Source organism: Dendrobates tinctorius, unplaced genomic scaffold (assembly GCF_039654945.1).
Source record: "Dendrobates tinctorius isolate UK_male_01 unplaced genomic scaffold, ASM3965494v1 ptg000028l, whole genome shotgun sequence".
NCBI classification, from domain to species: domain Eukaryota; kingdom Metazoa; phylum Chordata; class Amphibia; order Anura; family Dendrobatidae; genus Dendrobates; species Dendrobates tinctorius.
The window spans coordinates 14,003,440-14,028,838 of NW_027361696.1; the positions used below are offsets into that span (position 1 = coordinate 14,003,440).

The window sequence follows — 25,399 nt, forward strand, 5'->3', positions numbered from 1 at the left end:
CTTTTTGAAGGTTTCGATGGTAGGTGAGAGTCTGATATGTTGTGGTAGAGAGTTCCAGAGTAGGGGTGATGCGCGAGAGAAATCTTGTATGCGATTGTGGGAAGAGGAGATAAGAGGGGAGTAGAGAAGGAGATCTTGTGAGGATCGGAGGTTGCGTGCGGGAAAGTACCGGGAGACGAGGTCACAGATGTATGGAGGAGACAGGTTGTGGATGGCTTTGTATGTCATGGTTAGGGTTTTGTAATGGAGTCTCTGGGCAATTGGGAGCCAGTGAAGGGATTGACAGAGGGGAGAAGCTGGGGAATAGCGGGGGGACAGGTGGATTAGTCGGGCAGCAGAGTTTAGAATAGATTGGAGGGGAGCGAGAGTGTTTGAGGGGAGGCCACAGAGCATGAGGTTGCAGTAGTCAAGGCGAGAGATGATGAGGGCATGGACTAGGGTTTTAGGGTTTTATATTATACTTATATTTTAGGGTTTTTTTGACATCAAGCAGGCTCTGGTCCGGCAGTACAGTTTGACTCCTGAGACATATGGGAAGAAGTTCCGGAGAATGCAGCAGGGTCCTGCAGACAGTTGAGCCGATCACATGCCGGCCTTACTGAGAGCAGTTGACCAATCGACCACAGAATTGGAGCTCACCACCGTCCAGCAGATGAAGGAGCTCATCGCAACTGAGCAGTTTTTGTGGAACTGCCCAGAGGACCTTCAGCAGTTCATCCGTGAACGAAAACAAAAGGGGGGCTCTGGAACAACGACACTTGCCGACGAGTACTCCACGAACAGGACTCCAGAGGCCAAGAGGGAGGAGAGGGAGTAAGATGAAAGCCGGCTGGAGAGGGAGGAAGATGAACGCTGTGCCTGCTTTCCCTGCCCCAAGCCCAAGGGGGCATCTACCCAAGCTTCCCTCTCCACATCGGTGACTGTGTCACCTCTGCAGGCAGGTGGGACACTTCAAAGATATGTGTCCTCAGCACCAGAAGGGACTGCCCCCGTCCCAGAAACCGTCCATTGTTTTGTGTGTGGGTGGTGGGAGGTCCCTTGATAACCTACAACCCATCAGCATACTACTTTTTTGGCTCTGCACTAATGCACTTATGCTATCATAATCACTTGCACTTTGTGAAATGAGATATACATACATTGCTCATGATTGCTCTCCCCACCTCTTTATGTGATACAGACTGAGTGACCCACATGTTTGTTTATCCATCCCCCTCCATATAGATTGCCTTGTCTGGATACAGATTTTATTAAAACTTTATGTTTTTGCACAAACTTAATTTTATTGTTACTCCATGTTTTCTTGTATATAATGATATTCAGGAGTGTCCAAATGGGTATTCCCCAAGTCCTATGTATAGAGGCTGAGGACTTTTTATCTGATTTGTGATTATAATGTACTCTGTTCTGATTTTCCTGTTGTCCAGTATTATAGACCATAGTATTATATCAGTATTACAGACCATATCAGTATTACAGACCTGGGGCTGCTGTTGCTCTCTCACAAGGGTCACTGTGGGTAAGATGACTTGACCCCTATTGTTATTCAGGTGGCTTTTTTTTTTTTTTTACTTCATTGTATCGTTCTGTACTGGGTTAATGCAAATTACACTATATACCATTTTACCATTTTACATTTGCAGAGTATATTTTATAATATTACTATGAGACCACTGAATGGTTGTTAATATTATGTGACGATATTTGTCAGCTTTTGATCTATATGCGAAATATTAGACTTCCAGTACATCTTATGTATAGTAACATTTGGTCTTTTTCACTTTCCCAAGCCCTACACTCTTGTATGTGAGATAGCAGTTTTTGTGACTTCCTGTGCCATTACTTTCTTCCTGTTGTATTATTTATTCTTTACATTTGTATTATTATGTCTTTGTATGTATTTTCATGTGAAATAAATTTTGTTACATTTTATATGTATGGTTTTTAGGCTTTTTTGACTCCAAGTCTCTTATAGGGTTCATAGTCAGTGGAGTTTCCTTACTGGTCGCCTACTCGGCTCTCTGCAGTAATTATTCTGTTTGTTACTTCTTAAATATGTTTTTTGTTTGGATACATTTGATTATAACATTATTACACACTGTAGCATATCAGTACTAGCTGAAGAGCCCGGCGTTGCCTGGGCATAGTAACCAACTGTGGTTAGTTATAACAAATTATAATGATTATATTGCACATAAAAACCGTGCATCTAATCCTATCCTGTGTGATACTGACTGCTGAGCTGTGTATCTAATCCTATCCTGTGTGATACTGCCTGCTGAGCCGTGTATCTAATCCTATTTTGTGTGATACTGCCTGCTGAGCCGTGTATCTAATACTATTCCGTGTGATACTGCCTGCTGAGCCGTGTGTCTAATCCCATCCTGTGTGATACTGACTGCAGAGCCGTGTATCTAATCCTCTCCTGTGTGATACTGTGTGCTGAGCTGTGTATCTAATCCTCTCCTGTGTGATACTGACTGCTGAGCCGTGTATCTAATCCTATCCTGTGTGATACTGACTGCTGAGCTGTGTATCTAATCCTATCCTGTGTGATACTGCCTGCTGAGCCATGTATCTAGTCCTATCCTGTGTGATACTGACTGCTGAGCCGTGTATCTAATCCTATCCTGTGTGATACTGTCTGCAGAGCCATGTATGTAATTCTCTCCTGTGTGATACTGACTGCTGAGCCATGTATCTAATCCTATCCTGTGTGATACTGACTGCTGAGCCGTGTATCTAATCATATCCTGTGTGATACTGACTGCTGAGCCGTGTATCTAATCCTATCCTGTGTGATACTGACTGCTGAGCCATGTGTCTAATCCTATCCTGTGTGATACTGACTGCTGAGCTGTGTATCTAATCCTATCCTGTGTGATATTGACTGCTGAGCCGTGTATCTAATCCTATCCTGTGTGATTCTGGGCTCCCCCTGCAGTCTGTGTCAGAGGGTGGTCTGTGTTGGCACGGTAATAAATTGTGCTATTTCCAGCTTTACAGAAGGACGATAACACCATAGAAATGATAAGAATAATAGGCCTCAGTTACCACAACTGTCTACAAAGAAAACTGTTGCTGATAGCAACCAATCACAGCTCATTTTTCATCTTTTAAACAGCTCTGGGACAGCGTGGCGAGTTTTGAGTGGCGACTTTTGGGTTTCGACTTTTATGTGGTGAGGTTGGTGTATATGTGGTGAAATGTGTGCTGAGGGTGGTATACGTGTTGAAGCACGTGGTAGTGTGTGGCGCATTTTGTGTGTGTGTTCATATCCCCGTGTGTGGTGAGTATCCCATGTCAGGGCCCCACCTTAGCAACTGTACGGTATATACTCTTTGGCGCCATCGCTCTCATTCTTTAAGTCCCCCTTGTTCACATCTGGCAGCTGTCAATTTGCCCCCAACACTTTTCCTTTCACTTTTTCCCCATTATGTAGATAGGGGCAAAATTGTTTGGTGAATTGGAACGCGCGGGGTTAAAATTTCACCTTACAACATAGCCTATGACGCTCTCGGGGTCCAGACGTGTGACTGTGCCAAATTTTGTGGCTGTAGCTACAATGGTGCAGATGCCAATCCCGGACATACACACATACATACATACACACACACATACATACACACATACACACATACATACATACACACCCACATTGAGCTTTATATATTAGATTACAAAAAAAATCTAAGAGACACTCTAGTCTCTAGTCATTATGTCTCCAAATCTCGTTTTTTGTTCAATGGGAGGGGGAGAATGCCTGGATTCTTTCCTCGTGGAAAATGCCTTGCCTGCAGGAACCATGTAAGAGCCACATCGTTTGCGTCGTCAGACGGCCCCAAGGTATTTGAGATAAGGGAGTATATCACATGCTCTACTACACATGTGGTATGCTATGCGACATGTAGCTGCAACCTTATCTATATACTGTAGGTCTCACTTCACGAGAACTACGTGTTCGAACCCGTGAACACATTCGGGATATTGAGGCCGCCCGCGACGTTGACGATGTGGGATCCCTCAAGACTATCCCTAGACATTTTAGGTTAAAACATAAGTCTAATTCGAGCGAATTGAAAATTAGGGGAATAGATCATGTTCGGATGGGGATTCGATGGTGACTATACTCGTATTTTTACACAAAAAGAATGCCGCTGGATAGTAACATTGGAAACCATGGTTCCTGCGGGCTTAAATGAACAACTTAGCTTCATATCTTTCTTATGAATTTGGTACTTCATCTCTGCGCCAATGTTCTCTTGTTTATGTTTTTTTAATTTTGTGCGTCTCTCTTTTATTTTTCTATGAAACATTAGGGTATTATTCCTGACTCTCTGCCATGAATGCTCCGTCTCTGTTTATACATCTATTATGGACCATCAGCCGAATTTATGTGGTGCTATTTCCATTCTGTACCACTATGGAGAAAATAAGAATAAAACAGAAGCAAGGAACCAACTACATAGACAAATTCTTGTACAGTCATGGAAATTGAATCTTTTAACTGTGACATGTATATGTGTTATATACTTATTTATATTAGGTTATGATATATTTATTTCGTATTTTTCTGGATGGCTTTATGATGGTTATTTTCTTGATGTGTTGTATACCGCTGTAATTCTGTTAAATTTAGCTATACTTTAATCTATTTGGTATGGTAATGGGAAACTTGTCTGTGTCCTGCCGCAATGATAGGGTTATGATCACTGTAAGACATTGTTGATATTCTGATGTTAGTGACGGTAACCCCGGGGTGGTGAGGGAACATCTGCCCACATACAAAATGGCGCTTATGGTCCCAAGTCACACTGCTGACCAGTGCACATGCTCTGGGTGTGGGCTCCGCCTCCGCTGCCTCTCGCGGCATCTTGTGATGACGCGTGTGTTCCACTGACTTCCATTATGTGCACCTGTGGAGCGCCTCACTGTCATGACGCCGTGGGGGGGGGGCGGATGCGGCACCCATTACGCCAACTGGATGCGCCGCCAATAGCAGCAGTGTGCGAGGTATTTAAATGGCCATGAGGGGCACATATGACAGCACGGCCCCCCGAGGGAGCGACCGCGAAACGCGCATAGGGGCGCGTTCCTGCACGTGATAACAGATATGGGTAAGGAAAACTTTTAACTAAATCTTCTCCTGGATCATAATTGTTCTCCTATCCCTGGGTCCTTTTGATAGGATATATTGGTGATGGTTACCAGGATCTACTACAAGGGGAACTACCATTAGGAGACTCTATATGACTTTCTTATGACGCGATGTCTTGAACTAAGAAATATGACGATACTTTGGGAGATTGTGTGTATTATACATGTGGCGCCCCTGAGGCTCAGTCGCCACAGAGGTACTGCACCTCCTCCTGAGGTGTGGTGCCTCACCTTCCAAGTAAGTTGGAGGCTCCTGACCATGCTCCAACATCTGCATCCTACACAACACAGTAGTTCAGCAATGCCACATTGCGGCTCCCTGCTTGGAGTTTAGCAGAGCACCTTTGGTGGCTCCCTGCTTGGAACACGAAACATGCTGGGAGGCGGGTGGAGTTAGAATACATAAAAGAGCGGGAAGGGTTAGGATTTTAGGTCAGAGTCAGTCCTAGAGTCACTCAGAGAGGAGTGAGGAAAGGAGATCCCAGGGAGAGGGATGGAGGAAGGAGGTGCTGTAGCAGACCTCAGTGACCTGGGTCTGCTGGCACGGGAAAGGAAAGAAGGAGAAAGAAATTGAACTGAAACCTGATCTTCCATAAGAAGGAGAGATTAGTACGGAACGAAAGAGGAAAAGGGAACAGAGGACGTGGGTTAGAGAACCCTGCCTAGAAGTTCTAAGAGCAAGGCCGGGGCCCGGTCCCCGAGGTTGTATGGATGCTAAAGGTCCTGCAGCAGATACCGGTGGAGTAGTGGGCTGTAAATGCACTGCTCACATCTAAGACTTGGGGGCACAACAGCAACTTGGATAGTGAGCCGGGACTCAGGAGTAAGGAGTCACCGAAGCAGGCTACAGCTGTCTGCCGTACAAGTAGAGTTCTTGGGAACATCTGTCAGGAGGCACTCCAGTGTAACTCAGTACTGGGAGTACTTCACACTTAAAGGCGCTATAAGAGGAGACGTTCAGAAAGGTACATGTTGGCGGAGCGTTGGAAGGGAGCATTCCATCTGGCCTGGAGGTTGATTGAGCCTCTGACCCAGAGGACACAGTACGGAGGCAGGCACCTGTGGGTACTACAGACTGTGAGTAAAGCTTTGGAACTACAAGCCCTGGTGTCCTCCATTGATTCTTGCTCCAACACACCCAGCACCGCTACATCTGGGTACCAGCTACTACACCGCTTGTGCCTCTCCTCTTCCCCTACATCTACACTGCCCTGGGGCTACAGCTCCACCTGTGGGGAGCTTCACCATCTTGGCTGCAACACACCATCAGCCCCAGAGGATCTGCACGCAGCGTCGGCTTAACATCTCACTTGCCGAACACCACAGGTGGCGTCACGAACTATTCCATTAACTACATTCCACCATTCAATCTTCCCCTGTTAATTGGGCGCCCAGGGCCACAGACCGGGTCACCGCTGCTGTGACACATCCCGCCGACACCGGCCCGGTACCAAGTACCCCACAGCCCTGGGAGGGCGACCCACACACTTTTGACCCTATTAATGTGTTTTTCACTGTGCAGTGTCTGTTTATAATCTGGCATTCCTGGCCTGGAAATATAGTTCTATGTTTCGTATTATACTATATACTATCTGGTAAATATATCTGTATTTTAATATTTATATGCTTGAATTAAAGACTTCTTTAATATTGATAATTGCTGCTATCGTGGTGTTGATTACTCCAAAATTTTTGGTGTTCAGTATTACAGACCGTAGTATTATTCAGAGGGTTTTGGTTCAGAATGGGGTGGGGGGGGCGAAACTTCTGAGTGGGCCCCTAAGCAGGTAACCTTGATTACAACTCAGTGACGCACCCTAATAGTGGATGTAGCAGATGATGGTGCTGTTGCTGAAAATAATCTCTATATAAAGACCAACATGGATATTACCGCCATATGGTCAGTGGTAAATACCAGTCCTACAAAACATATACAGTAAGTGATTAGTGCACAGTTATAGTTGGTGACTTACCGCTGACGATCTTTCTGATGGAATCATTCACTTTTCCCGTCTTTTCCATCTGGCCCAGACCGACAATGACAATTCCCCAGCCAGGACTCAGCTACAGAGAATACAAGAAAGACAAGTTTCACTTCTCATATTCCAGCCCCATCACCATGTATCTCCAACCTGCACAAACCCCTCATCCTGCTGATACCTCAATGCTCAGTCGCTGCTGCCATATGTGTCCCTATTAATGCACCTGATATGTGGTTCTCTGTGCCCTCTATATTCTAAAGCATCCCTCTAGAATATAGTTATGCCGGGTGGAAGTGCCCTAGAAAACAATGCCCACATTTTGCTCTCTAGAAAGTAATAATGCCCTCTCTATGCCCCTTTGACAGTCACAGTAACCTGAGTTCCCCTATAACAATAAGTGCTCACTTTACATTTAATAATGTCCCGAATCTCCCCCCCCGTACAGCTTCCTTATACACAGAATTATGCTCTCTTATACATAGTGCAATGTCCCCTCACTGTACAGTACCATCCACACAGCATACTGACCCCTTAGTATCCCCCAAACTGTTTGATCGCTCTAAAACTGTATGATGTCCCCCTCACTGTAATCTCCACTGTATGATGCCCCCCTAGATAGCCTCCATATAGTATAATACACCAGATAGTCCTCAATACAGCATAATGCAGCCACCATAGGCAGACTCTACATAGTATAATGCAGCCCACCCATAGGCAGACTCTACAGTATAATGCAGCCCCCCATAAGCATACTGTGATGTAAGGAAGTACCCCCCCATAGGCAGACTGCAATATAATGCAGCCCCCCATAGGCAGACTGTAATATAATGCACCCCCAGGCAGACTCTAATATAATGCAGCCCCCATAGGCAAATTGCAATGTAAGGCAGCACCCCCATAGGCAGGCTGTAATATAAGGCAGCATCCCCCCCATAAGCAGACTGTAATATAAGGCAGCACCCCCCATAGGCAGACTGTAATATAAGGCAGCACCCCCCCATAGGCAGACTGTAATATAAGGCAGCATCCCCTCCCATAGGCAGACTGCAATATAAGGCAGCACCCCCCCATAGGCAGACTGTAATGTAAGGCAGCACTCCCCCATAGGCAGACTGTAATATAAGGCAGCACCCCCATAGGCAGACTGTAATATAAGGCAGCATCCCCCCCATAGGCAGACTGTAATGTATGGTAGCACCCCCCCCCCCATAGGCAGACTGTAATATAATGCAGCAGCCCCCATAGGCAGACTGTAATGTATGGCAGCACCCCCCATAGGCAGACTGTAATATAAGGCAGCACCCCCCATAGGCAGACTGTAATACTGTAATTTAAGGCAGCACCCCCATAGGCAGACTGTAATATAAGGCAGCATCCCCCCCCCATAGGCAGACTGCAATATAAGGCAGCACCCCCCCATAGGCAGACTGTAATGTAAGGCAGCACCCCCATAGGCAGACTGTAATATAAGGCAGCATCCCCCCCCATAGGCAGACAGCAATATAAGGCAGCACTCCCCCCATAGGCAGACTGTAATGTAAGGTAACACCCCCCCATAGGCAGGCAGTAATATAAGGCAGCACTCCCCCATAGGCAGACTGTAATGTATGGCAGCACCCCCCCGTAGGCAGACTGTAATGTAAGGTAACACCCCCCATCGGCAGGCAGTAATATAAGGCAGCACTCCCCCATAGGCAGACTGTAATGTATGGCAGCACTCCCCCATAGGCAGACTGTAATGTATGGCAGCACTCCCATAAGGCAGACTGTAATATAAGGTAGCACCCCCCCCATAGGCAGACTGCAATATAAGGCAGCACCCCCCCATAGGCAGACTGTAATGTAAGGTAACACCCCCCATAGGCAGGCAGTAATATAAGGCAGCACTCCCCCATAGGCAGACTGTAATGTATGGCAGCACTCCCATAAGGAAGACTGTAATATAAGGCAGCACCCCCCCCATAGGCAGACTGCAATATAAGGCAGCAGCCCCCATAGGCAGACTGTAATGTATGGCAGCACCCCCCCATAGGCAGACTGTAATATAAGGCAGCACTCCCCCATAGGCAGACTGTAATGTATGGCAGCACCCCCCCATAGGTAGACTGTAATATAAGGCAGCACTCCCCCATAGGCAGACTGTAATATAAGGCAGCACCCCCCATAGGCAGACTGAAATACTGTAATGTAAGGCAGCACTCCCCCATAGGCAGACTGTAATGTAAGGCAGCATCCCCCCCCCATAGGCAGACTGTAATGTAAGGCAGCACTCCCCCATAGGCAGGCTGTAATATAAGGCACCCCCATAAACAATAAATAAATAAATCCAATACTCACCTCTCTTCCTCCTGGCTCCTGCGCTGCTCTGAGCTCCCGCTCATCTCCTGACAGCGGGCGCCGGGCAGTGACATCATCGCGCCCGCTGTCAGTGTCTGCATCAGATGCTGAGAGGGGGATGATAGGAGAAGGAGCGCTAGCTCCTTCTCTCATCAATGCTGTCAGCTGTATCGGCTGGATGCCGATACAGCTGAAATTGCAATGACGGGCACTGGGCCCCCCATCTGCTCAGGGACCCCATAGTGGCTGGGCAGCAGTGCAGGGTGATCGATTCTCCCTGCTCTACCGCTGAATGTAACTGTATGGGCGTGCTGTTCACGCCCATACAGTTACAGTAGCGTAGCTCCAGGTGGCTACCCTCTTCCCCCTCCCGGTAGCTACGCTACTAATCAGTATTATAGACCGTAGCGTTATATCAGTATTACAGACCGCAGCATTATTTCAGTATTATAGACCGCAGCATTATATCAGTATTATAGACCATAGTATTATATCAGTATTATAGACCATAGTATTATATCAGCATTATAGACCGTAGTATTATAACAATATATAGCACATCATAATTATGTGACGGATGTAATCTGCATTACGTGGTGCCCTGTAGTGGAGGATTATATTGTATTATAACATACATATTATATTATGTGCTAATTCCATATATTGAGTCTGATGGTTGCAGCGGATTATTATAAGTTTATTACAGTCTTATATCCAGCAGGTTTTTTTTTGCTCCTCTGCACAATACAGTAGAGAAGCGTCAGGGTGACGGCCGGGGGTTTCCACGGCAACGTAGACACGCACACTGCAGAAAAACATATGAAATATACAAACAACCTCACATGACGAGACCCCATGCATACAGATATTACATTATAAACCGCACGGTACATTATACACCTTACATTATACAGTGCAGCACGCCAAGTATAAGAGTATATAACGCTGTGTAAAGAGTTCCCTATATAGAGATACATAAGATCCTGTCTGCAGCCACCACTAGGGGGAGCTCTCTGTATTCAGACATACATGATAAGATCCTGTTTGCAGCAACCACTAGGGGGAGCTCCTAGTAGACAGAGATACATAATAAGATCCTGTCTGCAGCAACCACTAGGGGGAGCTCCCTGTATTCAGTGATACATGATAAGATCCTGTCTGCAGCCACTACTAGGGGGAGCTCCTTGTATACAGAGATACATGATAAGATCCTGTCTGCAGGCACCACTAGGGGGAGCTCCTTGAATATAGAGATACATGATAAGATCCTGTCTGCAGTCACCACTAGGGGGAGCTCCCTGTATAGAGAGATAAATAATAAGATCTGTCTGCAGCCACCACTAGAGGGTGCTCCCTGTATACAGAGATACATAATACGAGCTGTCTGCAGCCACCACTAGGGGGAGCTCCCTGTATAGAGATACATAATAAGATCTGTCTGCAGCCACCACTAGGGGGAGCTCTCTGTATTCGGAGATACATGATAAGATCCTGTCTGCAGCAACCACTAGGGGGAGCTCCTTGTATACATAGATACATAATAAGATCCTGTCTGCAGCCACCACTAGGGGGAGCTCCTTGTATACAGAGATACATGATAAGATCCTGTCTGCAGGCACCACTAGGGGGAGCTCCTTGTATACAGAGATACTGTACATGATAAGATCCTGTCTGCAGTCACCACTAGGGGGAGCTCCCTGTATATAGAGATACATGATAAGATAAGCCCTCCCTCGACCCATCCTCGGTGTCTAAAGGCCCCATCACACTAAGCGATCTCGCTAGCAAGATCGCTGATTTTGTGACACATCAGCGATCTCGCCAGCGAGATCGCTGTGTGTGACGGGATGAGCGACCGCCCCCCCTGCCGGTAATCGCTGATCGTGCTTGAGCGGCCTGGGCCGTTTTTCGATCGCTGGTCACCCGCTGCCCAGCGCGCATCGCTGCGTGTGGCAGCGAGAGACCAGCGATCAGCAACGCTGGACGCTGGTTGCTAATGTAAACGTCGGGTATCCAGGAGCCGCGGCTCCTGGATAACCGCTGTTTACCTTGGAAACCGGCGTACACGCTGGTTTCCAAGGTAAACGTCGGGTATCCAGGAGTCGCACGGCTCCTAGATACCCGATGTTTACCTTGGAAACCAGCGTGTACGCCGGTTTCCAAGGTAAACAGCGGGTATCCAGGAGTCGCGCGGCTCCTGGATACCCGACGTTTACATTAGAAACCAGCGTCGCTGGTCCTGATCGCTGGGGCTGTTTATGTGAGAGCTCACCAGCGATCAGCCTAACGATGTCCCAGCGATCCCATCATGTCGGATCGTTGGTGGGATTGCTGGGACATCGTTTAGTGTGACGGGGCCTTAACTATCGCCCGATAACTCTTCTCCCTTACGCCTCAAAACTACTGGAACAGCATGTATATCTTGAACTGTCCTCCCACCTCTCCTCCTGTTCCCTCTTTGACCGGTTACAATCTGGCTTCCGACCGCATCACTCAACTGAAACTGCCCTAACTAAAGTCACTAACGACTTACTAATCGCCAAGAGCAAACGACACTACTCTGTCCTCCTTCTCCTGGACCTGTCCCCTGCCTTTGACACCGTAGACCATTCCCTCAGCTACAGACTCTCTCATCTCTTGGCATCACAGACTTGGCCCTATGCTGGATCTCATCATACCTAACAGACCGAACATTCAGTGTCTCCCTCTCACATGCCACCTCCTCACCTCGCCCCCTGTCTGTCGGTGTTCCTCAAGGCTCAGTCCTCGGACACCAACTCTTCGCCATCTACACCTTCGGCCTGGGACAGCTCATAGAATCCCACGGCTTACAGTACCATCTCTACGCCGATGACACGCAGATCTACATATCTGGACCTGACCTCACATCCTTACTGACCAAAATCCCACAATGTCTGTCTGCTATTTCAGCCTTCTTTTCTGCTCGCTTTCTCAAACTGAACATGGACAAAACAGAATTCATCATCTTTCTCCCATCTCACTCTACCCCTCCACCAGACCTATCCATCAATGTCAATGGCTGCTCTCTTTCCCCAGTCCCGCACATTCGGTGCCTTGGGGTGATCCTCAACTCTGCCCTCTCTTTCAAACCACATATCCAAGCCCTTGCCTCCTCCTGCCACCTCAAACTCAAAAATATTTCCCGGATCCGCACATTCCTCAACCATGAAACCACAAAAACACTAGTACACGCCCTTATCATCTCCCGCCTCGACTACTGCAACCTCCTACTCTCTGGCCTCCCCTCCAGCACTCTGGCACCACTCCAGTCTATCCTACACTCTGCTGCCTGACTAATCCACCTGTTCCCCCGCTATTCCCCAGCCTCCCCCCTATGCGAGGCCCTTCACTGGCTTCCTACTGTCCAGAGGCTCCAGTTCAAAACCCTAACCATGACATACAAAGCCATCCACAACCTGTCTCCTCCATACATCTGTAACATGGTCTCCCGGTACCTACCAGCACACAACCTTCGATCCTCTCAAGATCTCCTCTACTCTCCCCTCATCTTTTCTTCCCACAACCGCATACAAGACTTCTCCCGTTCTTCCCCATACTCTGGAACTCTCTGCCGCAACACATCAGACTCTCACCAACAACGGAAACCTTCAAGAAGAACCTAAAGACCCACCTGTTCCAACAAGCTTAGAGCCTGCAATGATCCTCAGTCTACTGAACTGCTGCACAACCAGCTCTCCCTTTTCCTAGTGTATCCTCACCCATCCCTGTAGACTGTGGGCAGGGTCCTCTCTCCTTCTGTACTTGTGTGTCCCTTGTCTTGCACATGTTTATTGTACTTGTCTATATTTTCCCTTTTCACATGTAAAGCGCCATGAAATAAATGGTGCTATATAAATGTATAATAATAATAAGATCCTGTCTGCAGCCACCACTAGAGGAAGCTCCCTATATACAGAGATACATGATAAGATCCTGTCTACAGTCACCACTAGGGGGAACTCCCTGTATACAGAGATACATGATAAGATCCTGTCTGCAGCCACCACTAGAGGGAGCTCCCTGTATACAGAGATACACGATAAGATCCTGTCTGCAGCCACCACTAGAGGGAGCTCCCTGTATACAGAGAAACATGATAAGATTCTGTCTGCAGTCACCACTAGAGGGAGCTCCCGGTAGACAGAGATACACGATAAGATCCTGTCTGCAGCCACCACTAGGGGGAGCTCCCTGTATACAGAGGTACACTATAAGATCCTGTCTGCAGTCACCACTAGGGGAGCTTACTGTATACAGAGATAGATGATAAGATGATGTCTGCAGTCACCACTAGGGGGAGCTCACTGTATACAGAGATACATGATAAGATCCTGTCTGCAGTCACCACTAGGGGGAGCTTCTTGTATACAGAGATACACGATAAGATCCTGTCTGCAGCCACCACTAGGGAGAGCTCACTGTATACAGAGATACACGATAAGATCCTGTCTGCAGCCACCACTAGGGGGAGCTCCTTGTATACAGAGATACATGATAAGATCCTGTCTGTAGTTACCACTAGGGGGAGCTCCCTGTATACAGAGATACACGATAAGATCCTGTCTGCAGCCACCACTAGAGGGAGCTCCCTGTATACAGAGATACACGATAAGATCCTGTCTCCAGCCACCACTAGGGGGAGCTCCTTGTATACAGAGATACATGATAAGATCCTGCCTGCAGCCACCACTAGGGGGAGCTCCCTTTGTACAGAGATACATGATAAGATTCTGTCTGCAGTCACCACTAGGGAGAGCTCCCTGTATACAGAGATACATGATAAGATCCTGTCTGCAGCCACCACTAGGGGGAGCTCCTTGTATACAGAGATACATGATAAGATCCTGTCTGCAGTCACCACTAGGGGGAACTCCCTGTATACAGAGATACACAATAAGATCCTGTCTGCAGCCACCACTAGGGGGAGCTCCTTGTATACAGAGATACATGATAAGATCCTGTCTGCAGCCACTACCTGTATGGAAGTACACAGTGCACAATTGGAGGGAATTTCATGTGGTTGCAGTGAACTCCCCCTGGTGGCACCTGCGAGTCACTATGACAGTATGTGCTCTGTTTTTTAGTCGGACTGTGTATGACTAGTGACCTTAGTTTCCTACAAAACCACCAAATTACACAGTCTCAAAGTTGTCATGGGAACAATATTATAAAAGTTACACAACCCGCAGAGCATTTCAGAAATTACAGAGATTCAATTATTCATCAGTTACAGCCCCAGATACAGAATCTAGAGGTGACCAACATCATAGAGCCAAATATCAAGGTAACTTTGTGAAGAAATCTGAAAACCATGAATTTATTTTATTTATTATAGTAATTTATACAGCGCCATCATATACAGCAGCGCAGTACAGACATCATAATCGCTGTCATCATTGGGGATCACAATCTAGATTCCCTCAGTCTTTGGCATGTGGAAGAAATTAAGGAAACTCACAAAAACACGTGAAGAACATACAAACTCTTTGCAGATGTCATCCTTGGTGAGATTTGAACCCAGGACCCCAGCGCTGCAAATCAACAGTCCTATGTAACACCACAGACATGTAGTAGATGTCACCTGCAGTCCTATGTAACACCACTAATATCACTATTATCTCTCTAAGTAAAGATAATGTAGTGGATGCCACCTGCAGTCCCATGTAACACCACAGATAATACAGTGATAACTCTGAGTACAGATAATGTAGTAGATGTCACCTGCAGTCCTATGTAACACCACAGATAACACAGTGATAACTCTGAGTACTGAAAATGTAGTAGAGGTCACCTGCAGCTCTATGTAACTCCACAGATAATGCAGTGATAACTCTCTGAGTACAGATCATATAGTAGATGTTACCTGCAGTCCTATGTAACACCACAGACAACACAGTGATAACTCTCTGAGTCCAGATAATGTAGTAGATGTCACCTGCAGTCCTATGTAACACCACAGATAGCACAGTGATAGCTCTCTGAGTACAGATAATGTAATAGATGTCACCTGCAGTCCTATGTAACACCACAGATAGCACAGTGATAACCCTCTGAGTACAGACAATGTAATAGATATCACCTGCAGTCCCATGTAACACACTGTATTGTCATGTTTGTCCTCCATACAACAGGTTGTGTCCTCAATTTCCACCAGTCTCAGTGTGAGGCTCGGGGGTCTCTGCTCAATGCCTTGGAGTGAGGCTCGGTGGTCTCTGCTCGGTGTCTCGGTGTGAGGTTTGGGGGTCTCTGCTCGGGGCCTTAGTGTGAGGCTCGGGGGTCTTTGCTCAGGGGTTTCTGCTCAGTGTCTCGGTGTGAGGCTCGGGGGTCTTTGCTCAGGTGTCTCTGCTTGGTGTGAGGCTCGACGGTCTTTGCTTGGTGGTCTCTGCACCGTGTCTCGGTGTGAGGCTCAGGGGTCTTTGCTTGGGGGTCTCTGCTCGATGTCTTGGTGTGAGGCTCGGGGTCTCTACTCAGTGCCTCGGTGGGAGGCTCAGGGGTGTCTGCTCGATGTCTCGGTGTGTGAGGCTCAGGGGCCCTTGCTTGAGGGGTCTCTGCTCGGTGTCAGGCTCAGGGGTCTCTGCTCGCGTTCCCCTTTCTCCTGACGTGAAGGTTACAGTCACTTTGACTTCTCGCTCTCATTCACCATCAGCTCTAGCAGTGAAAGTGTTAACGTCTCCATCACTCTGCATTAACCCTTTCTCTCTCACCTACCTTTAGAGATACATGAGCCCATATTGGTGACCTGCGTGCCATGGACCCCCGGGTGAAGAGTCAGCTCTGAAGGGTCATTTTTTCCCCGAATGTACAAATCCCAACATGGTGAATGGAGGACGAAGTCGGAGGGGCTCTTTGGATCCTGGGGTCTCCTTGTCGCAGGAGGTCGGGGACATTTGGCCACTGCCTTCACCTGGTCCGTGCAGCGTGATTTCCTGTCTGCGGTTGGCAGGGGGTCAGTTTGGAGGGTCTGACAGACATGGCAGTACCAGGAGGAAGACTGTGCACGGATTGTGTTGGGAATCAGCGTCACGTTGAGCAGCTCCGTTGCTCGGCTGCAGATTCCGCCCCTCTCTCTTCTTTGGGAGGGTTTGTCGTGTAACTGGGGAAAGAAGGATCCGGCCTCATCCTCAAGCCGCGAAGGTGACAGCGGCCACTGATCCTCCAGGAATAAATGTTATGTCTGCTCCAAAGGAGCCTCCTTCCCCCGGCAGCAACAGGCTGCAGCCATCCAATGCAGCTGTCACCAGGCGGCCGAGTGACAGGAACCGAGACTTCATCTGATGCACCTGACAGCAGCTGCCATTATACTGCAATCCGTGACCAAACACCATGGAATGTAATATTAAAAAGGCATCCAAGAAGTAGAACAATCTTCTACAATAATACTGCCCTCTATATACAAGAATATACACACGTGGTCAAAATTGTTGGTACCCTCGTTTAATGACAGAAAAACCCACAATGGTGACAGAAATAACTTGAATCTGACAAAAAGTAATAATAAATAAAAAATCTATGAAAATGAACAAATGAAGGTCAGACATTGCTTTTCAACCATGCTTCCACAGAATTAAAAAAAATAAAACTCAAGAAATAGGCCTGGACAGAAATGATGGTGCCCCTGAAAATAATGTGACAAAAGGGTCATATTAAATCACGGTGTGTCCACTGATTAGTATCACAGGTGTCTACAATCTTGGAATCAGTGAGTGGGCCTGTATAGAGGGCTACAGATACTCACTGTGCTGTTTGGTGACATGAGGTGTATCACACTCAACATGGACCAGAGGAAGCAAAGGGAAGTGTTGTCTCAGGAGATTAGAAAGAAAATGATAGACAAACATGTTAAAGGTAAAAGTTATAAGACCATCTCCAAGCAGCTTGATGTTCCTGGGACTACAGTTGCACATATTATTCAGAAATTTAAGATCCATGGGACTGTAGCCAACCTCCCTGGACGTGGCCGCAGGAGGAAAATTGATGACAAATCAAAGAGACTGATAATACGAATGGTAACAAAAGAGCCCAGAAAAACTTCTAAACAGATTAAAGGTGAACCTCAAGCTCAAGGAATATCAGTGTCAGATCACACAGACCTCTGGCCTGTTCACTTTAGTCCACTTTGCTCCTCTGTTTATAGTTCCTTGTACAGTGGTAGGGGTTGCAATAATCATGAGCACTTGTTGTCCTTCCATAAATTCCTTGGTTTTGGTGTTAGGGTCATACCAGGACTTTTGACTGGACTGGTCCATTCGCTGATGTTCATTCATGGTCTCTGAAATCTAGATTGTAGGGAATGTTGGGCATTCCGGTGTCTGCGATATCTCCCTCCATATGTTCTTTCAGAAGAGCGAGAGGCCCATGGACCTTCTGGCCAAACAGATTGCTCCCCGGTAAGGTCGGGATGTCGTGGTGCTTGAAGGGCCTGTAGTCGGGTGACTGCTCCCACAAAATGACACTGTAACTCCCCAGTTTTGTTTCCAAGGAGGATATCTGCAGGAAGTCCTCCCATAACCCCAATCCAACACAGTTTTTCTCCAAAACCATAGTCCAAACGTACCAAAGCTCAATGTATGTATTTGCGGACACCCCCCACCATGACATTTGAAATTCCTGTGCCCGGGTGAATTGCCTCGGGTCGAACCACACGGGGGTCAGCGATAGTCAGGAATGCCCCTGTGTTTCTAAATCCCGACACTTTGTATCCATCAATTAAGACATCCTGCAGATGGGGTTGCCGTTGCTCTGTATTTCTGAGGGACAAAGGCCGGAGTCCGTACAATCCAGGAGGGGTATCAATGGTGCTCAGGTCGGTGGTTCTCTCGGGTGGGGGTGGGGGTAACTCTTCCTCAAGCGGGATGGAGTGCACAAGATGCACTGGATGAGGTGGGACTGCGTGGGGTTCCCTCCAAATCCTTGAGGGACAGCTGAATTGCAAATGCCCAGGTTGCCAACACCCATAACATCTCCTCTCGGTGATACCCCCAAGTCATGGTCAGAACTGTTGGGGCCCAAGATTGTGAGGCGTGACTGTCATCAGCCTGTGGCTGGGTAGAAGGGCAGATATAGTCTGAGGGGGCCGGGGTGAGGAAGTAGGCTGTGATTTATTGTCCAGAAGCTTCCTCCATTGCAGTCGAATAGTAAGGGCCTCATTGGCCAGGGCTGCAGCTCTATCCACGGTGCATGGCGTGCGCTCCCAGACACATTCCCGTAATTCTGCGGGGCACTTGGCAAAAAATTATTCTATAAGGAAAGCCGGTATAACATCTTCCACAGAAAAGGAGTTTTCTGTTTCCAACCATCTCTGACATGCTTGGGACATCTTATGGGCATACATCCTAAATGATTCCCCCCCCGTGATGCATGGGACGTCTCGGAACTGGGCCCTATGTGGTGATAGCATGGTAATCCAGGGTAGTCCGCTTTACAATGTTATAATCCCGGTTCCGCTGGGAGTCAATGGTTTGGTAAGCCTCCACTGCGCTTCCGTTCAGGAGTCCCACTAATAAACGCATCCAGCCAGAGTGGGGTACCTCCATTACAGCACGCTGCTGCTCAAAGTCCTTTAAGAACCCCTCCACATCTCCGGAAGCCTCATCAAATGGCTTAAAGTCTGTCCGAGTGATCCATACTGGTTCCTTGATCGTTAGGTTTACACTCCACATTGCATTACTCCCTCTTTCAATCTCCATCACTTCTTGTCTCCGCTATGCTCGGCGAGCAGCCTCCTCCTTATACTCTTGAGAGACACCTGGGCCCAGAACTGCCATCTCTTCTTCATAGCACACCACCCACTGGCTTTTAGGGGTGGAGATCCTCGCCTCCTGCGCTTGACCTTCAGACATATGGGAGTAGGAGGTCTGGCTAGCACCCACCAGTAGATCAATTAACCCCTTAACGACCGCCAATACGCCTTTTAATGGCGGTAATTAAGGGTAATTAAACCACAGCGCCACTAATTCACGGCGCTGTGGAGTAAGTAAATAGCGCCCCCCCAGTATCGGATTTTCTCCGGGGTCTCGGCTGCAGGAGGTAGCCGAGACACCAGAGAACATGAATCGGGTCGGTTTTTACCGACCCTGCTTTTGCGTTGCCGTTATTAACCCTATAACGGCGACCGCAAAAAAAAAGCTGTGATTTTGCATTTAATTTCTCTTTCCTCTGATGTGATCGCACATCAGAGGAGAGAGAAATAAGGTCCCCAATCCCCCCCTCTACCTCCCGGTGGTCCTCTGTCCCCTAACGGTGGTCCTGGGTCCCTGCGGCTTCCTCCGGTGGGCACCGCCAACTATCATAGTGATCAAAATAAAAAAAAATTGTAAATAGCCCCCCGTTTATCACCCCTTAGATAGGCAAACATAATGAAATAAAGAAAATATATTTTTTTTTCATTTTTCCATTAGGGCTAGGGTTAGGGCTAGGGTTAGGGCTAGGGCAGGGCTAGGGTTAGGGTTAGAATTAGGGTTAGGGTTGGAATTAGGGTTAGGGCTAGGATTAGGGCTAGGGTTAGAATTAGGGTTAGGGCGAATTAGGATTAGGATTAGAATTAGGATTAGGGATTAGGGTTAGCGTTGGGATTAGGGTTAGGGTTGGAGCAAGAATTGAGTTTCCACTATTTACCAACTTTGGGGGTCTAATTTCTCCTGTTACCCTTGGGAAAATAAAAAAATGGGGGGCTAAAAAAAAATCACTTTTGTGGAAAAAAAAAAACTTTTTATTTTCACAGCTCTGCGTTATAAACTTCTGTGAAGCACTTGGGAGTTCAAAGTGCTCACCACACATCTAGATCAGCTCCTTGGGGGGTCTAGCTTCCAAAATGTCACTTGTGGGGGGTTTATACTGTTTAGGCACATCAGGGGCTCTGCAAATGCAACATGACGCCCACAGAACATTCCATCAAAGTCTGCGTTCCAAAATAGCGCTCCTTCCCTTCCGAGCTCTCCCATGCGCCCAAACAGTGGTTCCCCCCACATATGGGGCATCAGCGTACTCAGGACAAATTGCACACAACTTTTGCTGTCCAATTTCTCCTGTTACCCTTGATTAAAAAAAATCATAGCGGGCTAAAAAAATCACTTTTGAGGAAAAAAAAAGATTTTAAATTTTCACGGCTCTGCGTTTATAAACTTCTGTGAAGCACTTGGGGGTTCAAAGTGCTCACCACATATCTAGATAAGCTCCTTCAGGGGTCTAGTTTCCAAAATGGGGTCACTTGTGGGGCTTTATACTGTTAGGCACATCAGTGGCTCTGCAAACGCAACATGACGCCCGCAGACCATTCCATCAAAGTCTGCATTCCAAAATGGCATTCCTTCCCTTTCGAGCTCTCCCATGCACCCAAACAGTGGTTTCCCCCCCCCCACATATGGGGTATCATCGTACTCAGGACAAATTGCACAACAACTTTTGTGGTCCAATTTATCCTGTTACCCTTGATAAAAAAAAACATAGCGGGCTAAAAAATCATTTTTGAGGAAAAAAAAGTAATTTTTTATTTTCACTGCTCTGCATTATAAACTTCTGTGAAGCACTTGGGGGTTCCAAGTGCTCACCACACATCTAGATAAGTTCCTTCAGGGGTCTAGTTTCCAAAATGGTGTCACTTGTGTTTTTTTTTCACTGTTTAGGCACATCAGGGGCTCTCCAAAAGCGACATGGCGTCCAATCTCAATTCCAGCCAATTCTGCATTGAAAAAGTCAAACGGTACTCCTTCTCTTCTGAGCTCTGCCGTGCGCCCAAACAGTGATTTACCTCCACATATGGGGTATCAGCGTACTCAGGACAAATCGCACAACAACTGTGGGGGTATGAGTTTTCCTGTTACCCTTTTAAAAATAAACATTTGGGGGCGAAAAGATCATTTTTGTGGAAAAAAAAAAGATTTTTTTATTTTCACGGCTCTACGTTATAAACTTCTGGGAAGCACTTGAAGGTTCAAAGTGCTCACCACACATCTAGATAAGTTCCTTAAGGGGTCTAGTTTCCAAAATTGAGTCACTTGTTGGGCGTTTCCACTGTTTAGGGGCTCTCCGAACGCAACATGGCATCCGATCTCAATTGCAGCCAATTCTGCATTGAAAAAGTCAAATGGCGCTCCTTTCCTTGTGAGCTCTGCCGGGCGCTGAAAAAGTGGTTTACCCCCACATAAGGGGTATTGGCGTATTCAGGAGAACTTGCACAACGAATTTTGTGGTTTATTTTCTCTTTTACCACTTGTAAAAATAAAACAATTGGTTATGAAGTAAATTTTTTGCAAAAAAAAGTAAAATGTTAATTTTTTCCTTCCACATTGCTTTAGTTCCTGTGAAGCATGTAAGGGGTTAATAAACTTCTTGAATGTGGTTTTGAGCACCTTGAGGGGTCTAGTTTTTAGAATGGTGTCACTTTTGGTTATTTTCTGTCATGTACACCCCTCAAACTGACTTTAAATATGATGTGGTCCCTAAAAAAATGGTTTTGTAAATTTTGTTGTAAAAATGAGAAATCGCTCGTCAACTTTTAACCCTTATAACTTCCTAACAAAAAAAAAAATGTTTCCAAAGTTGTGCTGATGTAAAGTAGACATGTGGGAAATGTTATTTATTAAGAAACTAGCTGAAGAGCCCGGCGCTGCCCGGGCATAGTAACTAACTGTGGTTAGTTATAACAAATTATAATTATCCTCCATCCCATAGTCCCGTGCCCATATACCCATCATACATATCCACGATCCCATAGGCCCGTGCCCATATACCCAACATACATATCCTCCATCCCATAGTCGAGTGCCCATATACCCATCACACATCCTCCATCCCATAGTCCCGTGCCCATATACCATCATACATATCCTCCATCCCATAGTCCCATGCCCATATACCCGTCATACATATCCTCCATCCCATAGTCCAGTGCCCATATACCCACCACACATCCTCCATCCCATGGTCAACCATTATGACATCATAATGAGCGGCGGGGCTTGCAACCTATGATGACATCAGCGTCGCCATGGCAACCATTATGACATCATAATGAGGGGCGGGGCTTGATACGCACACACTGTTTCCCCGTTATGTAGATAGGGGCATTATGACATCATAATGAGGGGCGGGGTTTGACGCATACACACTTTTTCCCCATTATGTAGACAGGGGCAAAATTGTTTGGTGAATTGGAACGCGCGGGGTTAAAATTTCGCCTCACAACATAGCTTAAGACGCTCTCGGGGTCCAGATGTGTGACTGTGCCAAATTTTGTGGCTGTAGCTGCGACGGTGCGGATGCCTATCCCGGACATACATACATACATACACACACACACACACATACATACACACTTTGAGCTTTATATATTAGATTTATGTGACTCATCTCTCTGATTTAAGGGCATAAAATTTTAAAGTTTTAAAATTGCAAAATTTTCAAAATTTTCGCCATATTTCCATTTTTTTTCATAAATAAACACAAGACATATCGAAGAAATTTTACCACTAACATGAAGTACAATATGTCACGAAAAAACAATCTCAGAATCAGCAGGATCCATTAAAGCGTTCCAGAGTTATAACCTCATAAAGTGACAGTGGTCAGAATTGTAAAAATTGGCCCGGTCATTTAGCTGTAAAATGGCTTTGTCACTAAGGGGTTAAAGCCTGTTTAGTCAGTCCCTGGTAGATCAGGCCCAGGTCTCTGGCTCTCTACTGTAAACTGGATACAGTCCAATTTCTGTCCTCACTCTGTGGGTGGTTCTCCATTAGGTTACATCAGGGCCACCATCAGGGCATGACAGCCCCTTCAAGTGTATGGGGCCCAGTGATTAGGGGGGCCCGGCTAGCGCCTGAGCACGCTGTCGCTGGCAGCCCGGTCCGCGCGAGCCCCGGGCCCTCCTACATTTTGTTCAGGCTTCTCGGTTTGGCCCCAAATTAAATCATGACTCAGGCCTGTCGCCCCCCCGGTGCACCATGGTCCAGCGCCGCCCCCTCATGTGACATCACACGCTGCTCTGCTCCACTTCCTCATTCCGGAGCAGAGCAGTGTGCGTGCACCACGTGGGACTGGGAGCGGTGGCAGAAGACAGTGGATAGCGGCGCCGGTGGGACGGCGAGGTGCAGACTGCAGCCAGGCAGTCACGAGGCGGCGGCGAGTGAGCAGGGTAAGGTAAGTAGTCTTTGTCTTGTCTCTCTCTCTCGTTCTCTCTCTGTGGCGGCCGCGCTGATGATGGGGTGAGCCAGCCAGGGGGTGCTGATGATGGGGTTGGTTGAGCCAGGGGGCTGATGATGGGGTGAGCTAGGGGGCCCGGCTGATGATGGGGTGAGCCAGGGGGTTGATGGATGATGGGGTGAGCCAGGGGGCTGATGGGGTGAGCCAGGGGGCTGACGGATGAAGGAGTGAGCCAGGGGGATGATGGATTGAGCCAGGGTGGATGATGGCTGATGGGGTGAGCCAGGGGGCTGATGGGGTGAGCCAGGGGGCTGATCGATGATGGGGTGAGCCAGGAGGACAAATCTCCAGTGTCCATGATTACTAGGCACATTGTTGACTGTCTCCACAGTCTCCACCTGCAGCTCAGCCCATAGTCCTATCTTTTTAGCCAGCACAGACTGTGATGACCAGTACCAGCATGCTGCTGACTGTGTTGGGGTTAGGGTTGGAGTTAGAATTGGGGTGTTTCCACTATTTAGGCACTTCAGGGGCTCTCCAAACGTGACATGGCGTCTGATCTCAATTCCAGCCAATTCTGCGTTGAAAAAGTCAAACGGTGCTCCTTCCCTTCCAAGCTCTGCCATGCGCCCAAACAGAGGTCCCCCCTTACATATGAGGTATCAGCCTACTCAGGACAAATTGCACAACAACTGTTAGGGTCCAATTTCTCATGTTACACTTGGGAAAATAAAAAATTGGGGGTGAAAATATTTTTGTGAAAAAAATAAAAAAATAAGATTTTTTATTTTTATGGCTCTACATTCTAAACTTATGTCAAGCACTTGGGGGTTCAAAGTGCTCACCACACATCTAAATAAGTTCCTTAAGGGGTCTACTTTACCGTAGCATTTGCAGACCGTGGGAACATACCCTAAAGAGTTTTGGAATTATTACTGTATAAAAGTTAGTAAGCTAAATAAATGGGGCGGCACAGACCAGAAGGCTTACACTATAACACTACATGTACTTGTCGCTATTCACTGTGATTACTGAATGTAAAACTTTGGGGTTTTGCTTTACTTGGTGTTTTGTACATGAAGTTGTCCTAGTGATTATTCTTTTGATTGACTCCTATTTTATTTATTTTTGTTTTTTACATAATCACTTAGAGTTACGTTTTGAGGTGTATTTATTTTCTATAATTTATCAGTTTTTAATAAATACCAATAAATAATTTTTTGTAGTGTGCAATAATATGCACTTTCTATTTATTTGGTGGGCAGGTTGAGGCGGTAGCGGTGGGCAGGCTGAGACGACCATTAGTTTCTTCCTGACTGGGTGGTGGGCGCGGCGACAAAACCGGCTGTGTGAGTAAAAAACAAGTCTATGTATTCGTTTGTCCACCATTTCATTATGTGATTGTACTTATATATATATTGCTATTGTGGAGTCGAAGGGGGAGGGGGAAGGAATGATTGTATAATTATTCCTTCCCTCTCCCCTTTCGACTCCCCAATAGCAATGTATATATAAGCTACTGGATGATCCTGACCTGCTGGAAAATCAAATGCCCAATTGTAACATCAGGCAGCAGTGCTCAGGATAATCCAGTAGTTTATAAGTTTTGTTTGGGGTTAGGAAGGGAGGTGGTGGAATTATTGATGCAAGTGAGTATATATGATTGGGAAAAATCTTTATTATTATGGTGTGGCACCCCTGAGGGTTCAGTCGCCACAGAGGTACTGCACCTCCTCCGGAGGTGTAGTATCCCACTCTCCAGGTAA

General features: G+C 46.9%; 1 protein-coding gene and 1 long non-coding RNA gene across 3 annotated transcripts in view; one reads left to right on the top strand and one right to left on the bottom strand.

Moving 5' to 3' along the window:
* Positions 1–16,323, bottom strand: part of FAM131C (family with sequence similarity 131 member C) — a 30,525-nt gene extending 14,202 nt beyond the window's left edge. The window contains exons 1-2 of one of the 2 annotated variants that reach the window (XM_073570229.1): positions 16,206–16,323; positions 7,131–7,221 (exon numbers count right to left, since the gene is read on the bottom strand). In XM_073570229.1, the coding sequence (XP_073426330.1) occupies positions 7,131–7,221; positions 16,206–16,247 (133 nt within the window). In that variant the 5' untranslated portion in view covers positions 16,248–16,323. The remainder of the gene's footprint in view (positions 1–7,130; positions 7,222–16,205) is intronic. The other variant, XM_073570230.1, reaches the window with a different exon arrangement.
* On the top strand, positions 4,386–21,840 carry LOC141085117 (uncharacterized). Its single transcript, XR_012231215.1, has 2 exons — positions 4,386–5,117; positions 16,212–21,840. It is a non-coding gene; the product is annotated as an uncharacterized lncRNA (long non-coding RNA).
* The last annotated feature ends 3,559 nt before the right edge of the window (positions 21,841–25,399 follow it).